Below are 11986 nucleotides of genomic sequence, written 5' to 3'. Positions count from 1 at the left end.
TATATATCTCAATTAGAAGCAGTCATGTGAAGCTGAACTAGCGAAGCATAAACCCCACCGTCGATTTTGATCAACGTCTCGTGAGTACCTTTCTCAGCGATCACACCGTTCTTAACGACGGCGATGACGTCAGCGTTTTTAATTGTCGATAACCGGTGAGCCACCACGACCGTGGTTCGGTTCACCATCACTCGGTCTAGCGCATCTTGAACCACTCGCTCTGATTCCGCATCAAGAGCGCTCGTTGCTTCGTCCAAAAGCAATATCTTCGGCTCTTTCACGATGGCGCGTGCTATAGCCACGCGCTGTTTCTGTCCTCCTGATAACTGAATCCCTCTCTCTCCCACCACTGTGTCGTAACCCTAAACAATTGTACACCTTGCGTTATAAGTAAATTCCGAAAAAACAGAGTTCTTATATATATATATATATATATATATAGATTCTGTTTTTTTCCCCTTACCTGTTGTATACTAGAGATAAATTTGTGTGCATTGGCGAGTTCTGCAGCGGCTATGATCTCAGACTCGGTTGCAGTGTCTTCGCTTCCTTTGCCATAAGCAATGTTGGCTCTAATCGTGTCGTTAAACAAGACAGGTTCTTGTCCCACAAGTCCCATTTGTTGTCTCAACCATTTCAATTGCAGCTTCTTGAGCTCAACTCCGTCTAGGGTTATATGACCCGAATCCGGATCGTAAAATCTTTGCAACAGAGAGATCACCGTAGATTTGCCCGACCCACTTTCTCCTACCAAAGCAACCGTCTGAAAGAAAAACACAAAAGAGACAGAAGTTGATCAGAAACTTAGGGTTTTGTCCAAAAATGTGTTAGGATTCCCAAGTGATAGTTAGGATTTTGTCCAAAAAGATGTTATGATTCCTAAGATATAATTAGGGTTAAAAATATGTTTTACTTTTCCTGCACGAATGGTTAAGCAAAGATCGCGAAAGATTTGAATGTCTGGTCTTGCCGGATAAGTGAAACTTAAGTGACGAAGCTCAATATCTCCCTTAACATTCTCCAACACTGTCCCTGACTCATCGCTCGAGTCTATCTTTGATTTCCTATCGATGATTGCAAAGATAGACGCAGCTGCAACTTTAGCTTTGCTAGAATCTGGAGCGAAAGAACTCGACTGGGAGACCCCAATCGCTGCCATAGTTAACGCAAAGAACACCTGCAAGATCCAATCAATCCTTCTTCATTACTAGATCACAAAGATTTTTCAAACATATTTAAGCAATGATTAGGAAAATACATTACCTGGAAAACATCATTGAAAGTTGTTTTGCCGTCTTCAACCAATCTAGCCCCCGCGTAGAAGCTTGTGGCGTAGACAGAAAACAGAATGAAGAAGGAGAATCCAAACCCTAATCCGCTTATGAAACCTTGTTTTATTCCGTCTTTGATCGGACCTTCGCATTGCTTCTTATACATCTGCATCACTTTCTCCTCCGCGCAGAAAGACGCAACTGTTCTTATGCTCCCCACCGCATCATTCGCTACCTGACTTGCCTCCTCGTACTTTGACTGCAAAGTTATACAAAACCAGAGTAAGCTTCTTGATCCACAAGAAAAAAACAGAGGACTTTTAAACAGGGGAGTTTTACAGAACCGAAATCAACCAAAAAAGAGATGGAACCAAACTGATTGATGTACAAACATACCTTTGCGTCGGCGCTGAATCCTTTCATGAACTTGACTTGAACGTAACCATTGATACCAATAAGAGGAAGCATCACTAAGATTATAAGCGCCAATTCCCAACACGCAGTGAACGCAATAATCAAACCAGACGCAGCAGATGCAGCGTTTTGAACCGCTAGAGATAATGCATCTCCAACTAGAGCCCTAATCAAAGCTGCATCAGCTGATAGTCTTGCCCCCATCGTACCACTCGAGTTCTGAGGCTCATCGAACCAGCCAACTTCCATGTGAACCGCTCTCTCAAAACACATTGATCGAATCCTCCGAATCAGTTTTCCTCCAGCTACTGCAAACAGATACATTTGAGTCGGTGAGACGATCAACGAAGTTACTCCAAGAGCTACAAATATGATCGCCCAGAATCTTGAATCTTTCTTTAACTGGTCAGCTGGTTTGAAGAACGCTTCAATGACTCTTGAAATTAGAATCCCAAAAAGCGGGAAAATGGCGCCATTAATAGCCGCTGCTACGGTTCCTAGAAGGAGAACCGGGATCTCAGGTTTGTTAAGAGCTGCTATTCTGGTGAGTGATACTTTTGGGAGCGGTTCTTTACTCGCTGTTCCAGCTTCCTCTTGGCCAACTCGTTGGCTACTGCTACCAAGGTCTAGTCCTGTGGATAAACCAAGAACATTCAAAGAATGATGACGGCTGCTATTTCCAACAGATGAGGCTCCACCACTAATAACAGATCCCTCTATTGATTTTTTCAAATTCGAATTCCTGAAAGACGATCCTGAAGATATGTCTGATGGTTTTGCATCTTGACCCTTGTTTATCTCTTGTAACCTGATGAGCTGCGAGTAAGCTCCCTCTGAATCTTTTAACAACTCAGAATGCGAACCTTTTTCCACCATTTTGCCGCGGTGAATGACCGCAATCATATCCGCATTTCTCACCGTGCTTAGCCTATGTGCGACAATTACCGTAGTTCGGTTAACCATCACTCTATCTAAAGCCTCTTGAACCACTCTTTCGGATTCTGCATCGAGGGCGCTTGTTGCTTCATCCAGAAGCAAAATCCGCGGATCTTTAAGAATAGCTCTCGCAATCGCTATTCTCTGTTTCTGCCCTCCCGAGAGCTGTGTACCGTGCTCTCCAACCATTGTATCCAACCCCTGAGGTAACTTATCAATAAACTTTGCCGCATTTGCTAGCTCGGTTGCTGCTTTAATCTCTTGAAGCGTAGCATTGTCTTTCCCGTAGGCGATATTCTCCATGATGCTTGATGAAAACAGAACTGGTTCTTGGCTAACCAATCCGATTTTGCTTCTGATCCATTTCAACTGAAACTCCTTAAGATTAACTCCATCAATGAGTACTTCGCCAGCTTTCGGATCATAAAACCTCTCGATCAAACTAATCACGGTTGATTTGCCACTTCCACTTTCTCCTACTAATGCTGCTGTTGCACCGCTTGGGATAAACAGAGAGAAGCCGTTGAATATATCCTCGTCTGGCCTCGCCGGGTAACTGAAATGCACATCTTTAAGTTCAATGTCTCCTCGTATATCTTCAAGAACCGTTCCATTTACCTCATAAGCATCAGTCAAAGGCTTTCTTTTGAGCGTCTCAAACATCTTATATGCTGCAGCTTGACCCGCAGCAAATGCGGTTACACATGGAGATGTTTGCCCAAGCGACCTAAACAAGACAAAAACAGAACATGACTGTTAGGAATCTCACATATATATATAAGTAAAAAAGAAATGATCATGATCTAATATATATCGAAGTGGTTGTGTAGGCGGCTTACATAGAACCCGCAACCACAATGATGATCACGTTGATCACAGCGCCACCGGTATACCCTTTTTCGATTATCATCTTCCCGCCAAACCAAATAGCCAAGGCATAGCTGCTGAAAAACACAAAGAACATTACTCCAAGTCCTAAACCGGTGGAGAAACCTTGTTGAACGCTTGACTTATAGGCCGATGTTATGAACTTTTTGTAGCTGTTAACAGCTTGCTTCTCTCCCGTAAAAGAAGCCACCTTCAAACCAAAACAAAACAAAAAATATTAAGCAACAAAATCTCAGTTAACGATTTCTTTGTAGCTTAAGAAGATTGAGTTTTACCGTCCGGATAGAACCTATTGTCTGTTCAACAACAGTTGCTGCTTTTGCATAAGCGGCTTGTCCCCGAGAAGAAGCTCGAGTGACAAAAAGTGCCATGGATGCACCAGCCATGGCAAGAAGAGCAATTGAAGTTAACATAACCAATGTTAGTAACCATCCTTTAATGAAAGCTAAAACAAATCCGCCCACGAAAGTTGATACTAGCTGAATGAACTTCCCAACCTGCAAGATTCAAGAACATTAACACACTTTCTTAAATGAATCCAGTCATTACATATATATAAGCCTGAAACAACACTATCTAGTAGTTGTATATTACCTTCTCACCCATGGCATCTTGTATAAGAACAGTATCTCCAGACATTCTACCAACAACCTCTCCTGTGTTTGTTTCGACATCGAAAAATCCAATGTCTTGTCTCAGGATTGTTTTTAGATATGTACTTCTTATCCTCGAAGCTTGTCTCTCTCCTGTTATCATCCAACAAGCCACCTCTACAATAACAAAAGAACACCAATTTACTTTACCTCCTCAAATCACTTATCCTTAAGTAAAATTGCAATGGAGAAACCAAAAAAAAAACACAAAACTTTTCATCCTTAATTCACTAATCCTTATGTAAAAATGCAAAGGAGAAACACGGAGGCTATGACTTACGAAGAAACGCAGCTCCTAGTGTTCCAAGTCCAAGGTAGACGAATTTAAGACAAACCTATAAATAATAACATTTTTTCAGTAAAATGTGACATTTTTTTTGTTTGATATTTTGTTTAGCAACATTACTAACCTTTGAGACAACATCAACAATGTCTTTGTTATTCTGATTTTTTCCGAAGGAGTCAATGAGATCACCAAACAACAATGTCATGAGAGGTAAGCAAACACCATTCCCAATAGCTCCGATGGAGCCGCAGACCATCAAGAACACATCAAAAGAATCTGCAAACGCGAATAGCTTGTAGAAAGGAACAGTCTTGGTCTTCTCATCGGTTTTTTCTTTCTTAGTCTCTTCTTCTTCTCCTTCTTTAGGACTTTTCGAAGTCGAAGGTTCGTGTGAAACAGAGTCCCTTTCTCCGGCGCCGTCACGGTCCATTCTCCGGCGCTGACACGAATCAAAAAAAAGTTTTTATGAAATCTGATGATACCCAGATCGAGATCAACGGGTATAAATATTTCAAAAGAAGTGCAAAGTTACGAACTTTCAACTAAATTCCTAAAACCCAGAAAAAGACGAAAAATTGAAGAATTTAAGAAAACATTTCAATTAAATCCCAATAGAGAAACCTTAAAGAGTTTGCTAATGTAAATCCAAAAAAAGCAACCCACTTGGTTGAATAAAGATTCGCCCTTTTTTAAGTTTCAATCTAAAAGAGTTCCCAGAAATTAGCACCAATGAAACAGAGTCTGCTGTTAAGGAGGAAAAAAAAGTCACATGCTTTTTGGCTTAACCCGTAAAATCAGAGAACGAATTAAAAAAAACGCAAAAGAAACACAAATCAGAGATTAATAAAAAGAGAGAAAGAAGTTGAAAGAGAACAGACCTGAAAGATGATGTGTGCTGAAAAGCGAGAAAAGATTTGATACTTTGGGGGAATAAGACAGACGTGAGCGAAGCTGTGTTTGTTGAATTCTAATTAGTTTATTCAACTTTTTAGATTCCAATTTTTGTTTTCTGCAGAAAATAAATGAGAATTTTGCCTTTTTTATATGCAGCTCTGGTTTTGGGTCTTGCCAAAATTGCTTGAGAAGCAAGGAGAGTGGGGGGGGGAATAAACTATTGTGTTGGTCAAAAAGCATAATAATTATGTATTTTTTATGTGTTTACTACAAAAAAAAAAAAAATACTCATGTATTTTCTTCTTCCTTTTAGACAAACGGAGGAGAAGTTCTCCTAGGTTAGATAAACTAAGCAAACAGAATTGTGTGGTAGGTTTATCTTTTTCCGAACAGTTAACATGATCATTTCAATATTAGGTAACATATCGTATTTTTGATATTCTATATAAGTATATAAAGAGAGTATGATTAATATCTATATATATATAATATATACTGGATTAGGAGAATTCAAATTGGATTTTTAAAAAATGAATTTTAAGTGAAAAAAGAAGAAAGTAATTTACTTATATGATAAAGAGTCTTTAAATAAAAATAAATTACGATGCTATTTAGCTGACCAAAAACTTAATAGTAGTTTGAAAATTACTCTATCAAGGAATCACTTGCATCTTGAATTTTCTCGTCCGATTATTATTATAAAGTGTGCGCAATACTAAATAAATGGTAGATGAAGACAAATCCGTAAAGATAATTTAAACAAATTTAACAGAGTGTGGGGAGAATTTTCACTTTACCGGAAGTTTGACTAACTTCCTTGGCAACTAAGCAAAAAAAAATCAACTTTTTATATAGTATTGCAGTAAAACATTGTATTATTATTCACAACATTCATTTTTCTTGGCCGCTAAGGCTTTTTGATACACTCAATTGTCATAATCTATGTATGTATGTTCTCGCATTAAATTAGATTATACGATAATGAACTTGATTATAATCATTCGTACGTTTTATATGTTGTCTTCAGTAATAAGGAACACATGATGGTCCAATTATTAACTAAAAATAAGTGATAATAATGTTCAAATGTTTCTAACCAAACCAACGTCATAACTAAAGTTAATTTTTATGCTAACTACTCCTTTATACGACAAGAACAAGTAGACTGAAGTAAAATTATAACTTAAGTATATATCAATCGTTTGATCCAACAGCTACAAAAACATTTATTACACATCAGAAATTCATATTCTAGCCAAATATGAAAAGTTGCAACTTGTGTACTAGGGGATGATTAGTGCCATAATTGGAAGTATATAATTGTAAATCTCCAACTCTTGAGAAACAACAAGTCGAAGCAATAAAAAGCGTCACTGCTTGCGTCATGATGAGAAGATTTTAGTTACCATCTTGAAATCGAAAACTAAATGTTTTTTAATTATTATTATATGTCCGTTGGGAGAATAAGAATAGTCATGAGGGTCCACTTAGCTTAGATCTTTGTGTCTACCTGTCAATTCGTACGGGAAGATTCTATCTGCATTAACTGTACATATGTTTTACCACAAATCATTATATACGAAACACATCGTTTTACACAAGTCATACCTATGGACCTTACACTTAGACTTGGACTTCGATATTTATATATTGGGCCATTGATGGGCCTTGTTAATCAGCTATAAGAAAACGAGAATTACACACGTGGCTAATCTCGATTTTTATTTTCCTACGTGGCATATAGGTTCAAAAAACCCCAAAGATAATAAATAGAAAAGCAACGTAAAGATCATGAACTAAAAACAACTTCATCAATCGTCAAAAACTTTTCCTTTCAAGAAGAAGAAGAAGAAGCAGAGCTTTTAATCAATGGAAGGCGAGATACTCCTCAATGAGAACCTTCTTCACCATCCCGTCGAAGCCTCACCAGCCGCTGTATCGAAATCGAAATGGACCATTCTTGTACTAGCGCTGATCCTCCTCTCTTTCTACTTAACCTTGGGGGTTTTCACATATTCTTGTTTCCGAGACCAGTTCTCTGGAACCGAGACTTATCTTTGGGTTGACGCCTTCTACTTCTCCGTCGTCACTTTGTGCACTGTCGGTTACGGCGACATTGTCCCGTCCACTCCGACGACCAAGATCTTGACCATCGTTTTGGTATCAGTCGGCGTCGTGTGTCTCGATTTCTTGCTCAACCGCGTAGTGAACCACGTTCTCAGTCTTCAAGAAAACGCGATTCTTGATCGTATCAAGACTGGAAACAGAGCCATTAGAGATCACATCGCCGAAGATGGTAGGATAAGGCTAAAGTGGAAACTGTGTTTAGCGTTCTGCGTCGTCTTTCTCTGCGTCGCGACTGGAACTTGCTTCCTTCACGTTTTCGAGAGATTAGATTGGTTGGATTCGGTTTACTTGTCGGTTATCTCGGTTACGACGGTTGGTTATGGAGATAAAGCGTTTAAGACGATTGAAGGAAGGATCTTCGCAGTGTTTTGGCTTCTTCTTTCGGCTATTGCAATGGCTAGTTTGTTTGTTTACTTGGCTGAGATGAAAATCGATCGTACTACTGTCATGAAATTGCCCACCAGGTGAAGATTCTGTTTACTGCATTCATTAGGTTTGAGGCTTATATATTTGAGTACTTACTTGTGTTTTGGTGTTGTGATTAGTGAATCAGAGTTTGTCGTGTCCAAGCTTAGAGAAAGTGGGAAGGTTAGTGAGGATGACATACTGCTGATCCTAAACGAGTTCGAGAATCGTGAAAAAGTGCCATCAAGCGGATTGTGACAGTTTGTGAAAGATAACAACATCGTCCTGACTCTCTTTGCCTGGTAACTAACTGATGAAAGTATATAGATGTAAATGATTGGTCTTTGTTTTTGATCTTTAGGATAAAATGTATAGAAGAATCATGAAAATGATAATGATATACTCTGTTTTGGCCTATAAAGAAGAAAAAAAAATGGCTACTTGATCTTATTGGTGTCTTTATTACTTACTCTTTGAAGTCAAACTAGTGGGTAACAAACCTCAAGTTTAATCGCTGCATTTTTTTGGCAGTTGGTTAAAGCTAACTATTTGAACATAACTTAGTTACTCAACATCACAAGAAATTTAAGTTCATATTAACTTTTCTTATATAATATTACAATCACAAGATGACAACTCATATGAACTATGTATAATCAATATACGAACCAATCACACGAAACTTACTGCAACCCATGGCATAACAACTAACACCCAATTCAGATAGCTCAAATACAAAGTATACATAATAAACCAAACACACAAAAACAGAGAGAAGAAAAAAGGAGAGCAGAGAATTGGTTTGCCGGATGAAAATAGAGTGAAAGTTAAGCTTGAGGTTTGTCCCACTTGAGTGGCTTGACTACTTCCCAGGTGAAGTCAGGGTCGTCCCTTCCGAAGTGTCCGTAAGCCGCAGTTTTCAAGAACCTCCCGTTTCCTCCTCTCTTCAGGTCAAGGTTAATCGTCATCATACCCGGTCTGAAATGGAAGCTCTCCTTCACAATCTTGAGTATCTCTTTGTCTGGAATCAACCCAGTCTTGTAAGTGTCAACAAAGACAGACAATGGCTCAGGGACTCCAATGGCGTATGAGACTTGAACAAGTGCCCTACGAGCCATTCCGTTAGCCACAACGCTCTTAGCTGCTTGTCTCACAATGTAGGCTCCGCTTCTGTCGACCTTGGTTGGGTCTTTGCCTGAGAAAGCACCACCTCCGTGAGCTCCCCATCCACCGTAAGTGTCTATGATGATCTTACGCCCTGTGAGACCAGCGTCTCCATGAGGCCCACCAATGACGAATCTGCCTGATGGGTTTAAGTGGAAGATGGTTTTCTCGTCTAGGTACTTCTCTGGGATGACTGGCTTGATGACATGTTCCTTAAGGTCACGGGCGATTTCGTCGTTGGTCACAGTTTCATCGTGTTGGGTAGAGATGAGGACTGTGTGGACACGGATTGGGACCATGGCACCCTTATCGTCGTAGTACTCAACACTGACTTGGGTTTTGCCATCGGGTCTTAGCCAGGCGCAAGTACCGTTCTTTCTGACTTCGGTTAGGCGAGCACCGAGCTTGGTGGCATTAACTCAGGGGTTTCATCAGTGGCATAACCAAACATGTGGCCTTGGTCACCGGCACCAATGTCTTCCGGACGTTTGGTGAAGTGACCGTGAACACCTTGGGCAATGTCGGGGCTCTGTTGTTCAATGTTCACAAGGACTTTGCAGTTGTCAGCATCAAGACCGACATCATCAGAAACAAATCCAATGGCGCGGCAGGTGTCACGGACGATCTTCTCGTAGTCAACTTTGGCCTTGGTTGTGATCTCGCCAAAGACCATGACCATGTTGGTCTTGGAACAGGTCTCGCAAGCAACTTTGCTGTCAGGGTCTTGTTCAAGGCAGGCATCGAGGACGGCATCAGAGATCTGGTCACAGAGCTTGTCAGGGTGTCCCTCGTTCACAGACTCGGATGTGAATAGGAAAGTCTCCATTTTTGCTACAAAGAAATCAAAATCCTTGCATAACCATACATATCATGCCAAAAGAACACAATCATACACAAACTGTATAATACAATCTACTCGAAGGGAAAAAATTGAAAATTTCGAATGAAATCGAGAGAGATCCAATTACAAAATGGTTCAAGAGTATCGGAAATCTAATAATGATCATAGATACTCCTAATTCATTATGAATGAATTAGGAGTGTTCTATTCATGAAAATGAGTGTCCATCCATCTTCAGATCTCTCTCTCTCTCTCTCTCACTCGCTCGAGCTTTTTTTGGGTTATTATTTATGAATAGAAACAAGTGTTAAAAGAGAAGGAAACGGTTTGTAGGACGAGTAAGTGGAGTCAGAACTCGCTGCTTATTTATAGGGTGACTGGTCTCTACCGGTTTACTTGGTTTAAGCATCCTGCTTTGGACTTAAAAAGAGGCTTTTTTGGCCTACCATTTTTTTACTCTTCAAGTGTTCCTGACTCATGGTCATGGGACCACCCTTTGGTCCGACCTGTAATAACGTGAACCAAACAAAATTGGGTTTGCATTTCTGAGAAAAATATTTGTGTTTGTCACTGGGGAAAACACACAACAAAATTGCTGAAAATTCAAAAACAAATATATTTGAGTCCATTGACCCGTTCGAAATTTTCGAACCGGAAGAGGTTTACAAAACAAAAATCATATTAAAATAAACAAGTTTTTTTTTTTTTGGTTTGTTTGGTACACAGTGGGATAAGGAAAACGTTTTCAATGCAACTAACAAATAAACAAATACTACTAGTAGTAATATTTAATTACGTAACAAAACCAAAAAGGCATTACTTACTACTCACACACGTGAAAATGGATGGACACTCATTTTCATGCTTTACAAAGGTTTGTGGCAGGTGAGAATTTTAGACTTTTTTTTTAAATTGCGGTTCTTGTTCTTGTTGACTTAACAAAAACATTGTGGTCCTTGGTGAGATAAATTGGTGACCGTTGGATTGATATTTTTATTTTTTTAACTTTGTGTTTGATTGACGGCTGATTAATAAAAATATAACTTTGAGGTTTGGTGAATGATTATGACATTACCTCACCCACACAATCATTTTCTCTACTGTATTCTTAATTTCTACAGTATAAATCTACCCTTCAAAAAGAACAATTAAATCTCTATATGTTTTTTTTTAAAAGATGAAATCTTAAAGAAGGTTAATCACTATGTTGTCAACGATTTTAATTAGTTTAGAAAATTCGAAGGTGTGTGAAAGAGGTGACATATTCGAAGCATGCAAAATCCTTGCTCCTTCGTATTTTGACTAATAGTTTTCGATTTTAACTTTTATTAAATAAACTTGTGTCATGGTTTCAAATTGTTAGTGAATCTTTCGGTAATACGGCCTACATCAGCAAATGGGGCACGCTAACACTATAAATGGGCTCATATTTTGAAAATATAAGAAGGATCCAATGGGCTTAATATTAAAAGGGCTCATATTTTGGAAAGAGAAGAAGGATCCAATGGGCTTAGAAAAAAATCGGAAAATTTAATTTTAGATGCGGTGAGCATGGATCGAACACGCGACCTTCAGATCTTCAGTCTGACGCTCTCCCAACTGAGCTATCCCCGCATTTGTTTATTATTATTCTAAATTAAAAATATAGGTGTATTAGTTTTATTATATTAGCAAATGTACGGACGAGTAAAAGTGTAAAACAGAGCAAATTCTCTGACACCAAACTTTTCAGATTTTCCTTTCTTGTGGCTGGGGGAGGGTTGAAAGTCTTATCCTTCACAGACAGACAAGAAGCAAAACTGAGAAAAGCTTCGATGTCTGTAGTAGCAACTAACATGAATACGATTAATCACTTGTCCTCCACAACTTGTAAACTCCCAAATCTCCAAACACCCATTCGCTTCGATCGTAAACCCTTTTCATATTCTCTCACTCCTCTGCTTCCAAAAACCCTAAATGGCTTCTCTTACTCTTCATCCGTTAGTCGCAGATCCAGATTCATTATTCCTAAGCGGCGACGACTCTCTGTTTCAATGGAGTGGCAAGACTGCTCGTAAATAAATGAAAACTCTCTCTCTTTTTTTTTTTTTTTTTTTTTTTTTTTTTT

At 39.0% G+C, this 11986-nt stretch overlaps 3 protein-coding genes, 1 long non-coding RNA gene, 1 other non-coding gene and 1 pseudogene across 6 annotated transcripts in view; 3 read left to right on the top strand and 3 right to left on the bottom strand.

Moving 5' to 3' along the window:
• The window catches only part of LOC104759869, an 8036-nt gene extending 5704 nt beyond the window's left edge, over positions 1-2332 (top strand). The window contains exon 2 of the long non-coding RNA XR_762827.1: positions 2207-2332. This is a non-coding gene — a long non-coding RNA (uncharacterized LOC104759869). The remainder of the gene's footprint in view (positions 1-2206) is intronic.
• Positions 1-5630, bottom strand: part of LOC104759874 (ABC transporter B family member 11-like) — a 6177-nt gene extending 547 nt beyond the window's left edge. Inside the window, exons 1-11 of one of the 2 annotated variants that reach the window (XM_010482756.2) lie at positions 5327-5630; positions 4573-4887; positions 4443-4497; positions 4104-4279; positions 3785-4006; positions 3461-3699; positions 1668-3348; positions 1264-1530; positions 914-1177; positions 464-763; positions 9-362 (exon numbers count right to left, since the gene is read on the bottom strand). In XM_010482756.2, coding sequence (XP_010481058.1) covers positions 9-362; positions 464-763; positions 914-1177; positions 1264-1530; positions 1668-3348; positions 3461-3699; positions 3785-4006; positions 4104-4279; positions 4443-4497; positions 4573-4878 — 3864 coding nt within the window. In that variant the 5' untranslated portion in view covers positions 4879-4887; positions 5327-5630. Of the gene's footprint in view, positions 1-8; positions 363-463; positions 764-913; positions 1178-1263; positions 1531-1667; positions 3349-3460; positions 3700-3784; positions 4007-4103; positions 4280-4442; positions 4498-4572; positions 4888-5326 lie in introns of those variants that run through there. The other variant, XM_019242755.1, reaches the window with a different exon arrangement.
• On the top strand, positions 7212-8200 carry LOC104759825 (two-pore potassium channel 4-like). The gene is made up of 2 exons (XM_010482704.1): positions 7212-7933; positions 8015-8200. The coding sequence occupies exons 1-2, from the start codon at positions 7212-7214 to the stop codon at positions 8130-8132; spliced, it is 840 nt and encodes a 279-aa protein (XP_010481006.1). The 3' UTR covers positions 8133-8200.
• On the bottom strand, positions 8439-10227 carry LOC104759817 (annotated as a pseudogene).
• TRNAF-GAA lies at positions 11421-11493 on the bottom strand. Its single transcript has one exon. It is a non-coding gene; the product is annotated as a tRNA-Phe (tRNA).
• Positions 11591-11986, top strand: part of LOC104759810 — a 2006-nt gene continuing 1610 nt past the window's right edge. Inside the window, exon 1 of the mRNA XM_010482694.2 lies at positions 11591-11932. Within this exon, the coding sequence (XP_010480996.1) occupies positions 11694-11932 (239 nt within the window). The 5' untranslated portion in view covers positions 11591-11693. The remainder of the gene's footprint in view (positions 11933-11986) is intronic.

Source organism: Camelina sativa, chromosome 3 (assembly GCF_000633955.1).
Source record: "Camelina sativa cultivar DH55 chromosome 3, Cs, whole genome shotgun sequence".
Lineage (NCBI taxonomy): Eukaryota > Viridiplantae > Streptophyta > Magnoliopsida > Brassicales > Brassicaceae > Camelina > Camelina sativa.
This window is presented reverse-complemented; position numbering and strand designations above follow the sequence as displayed.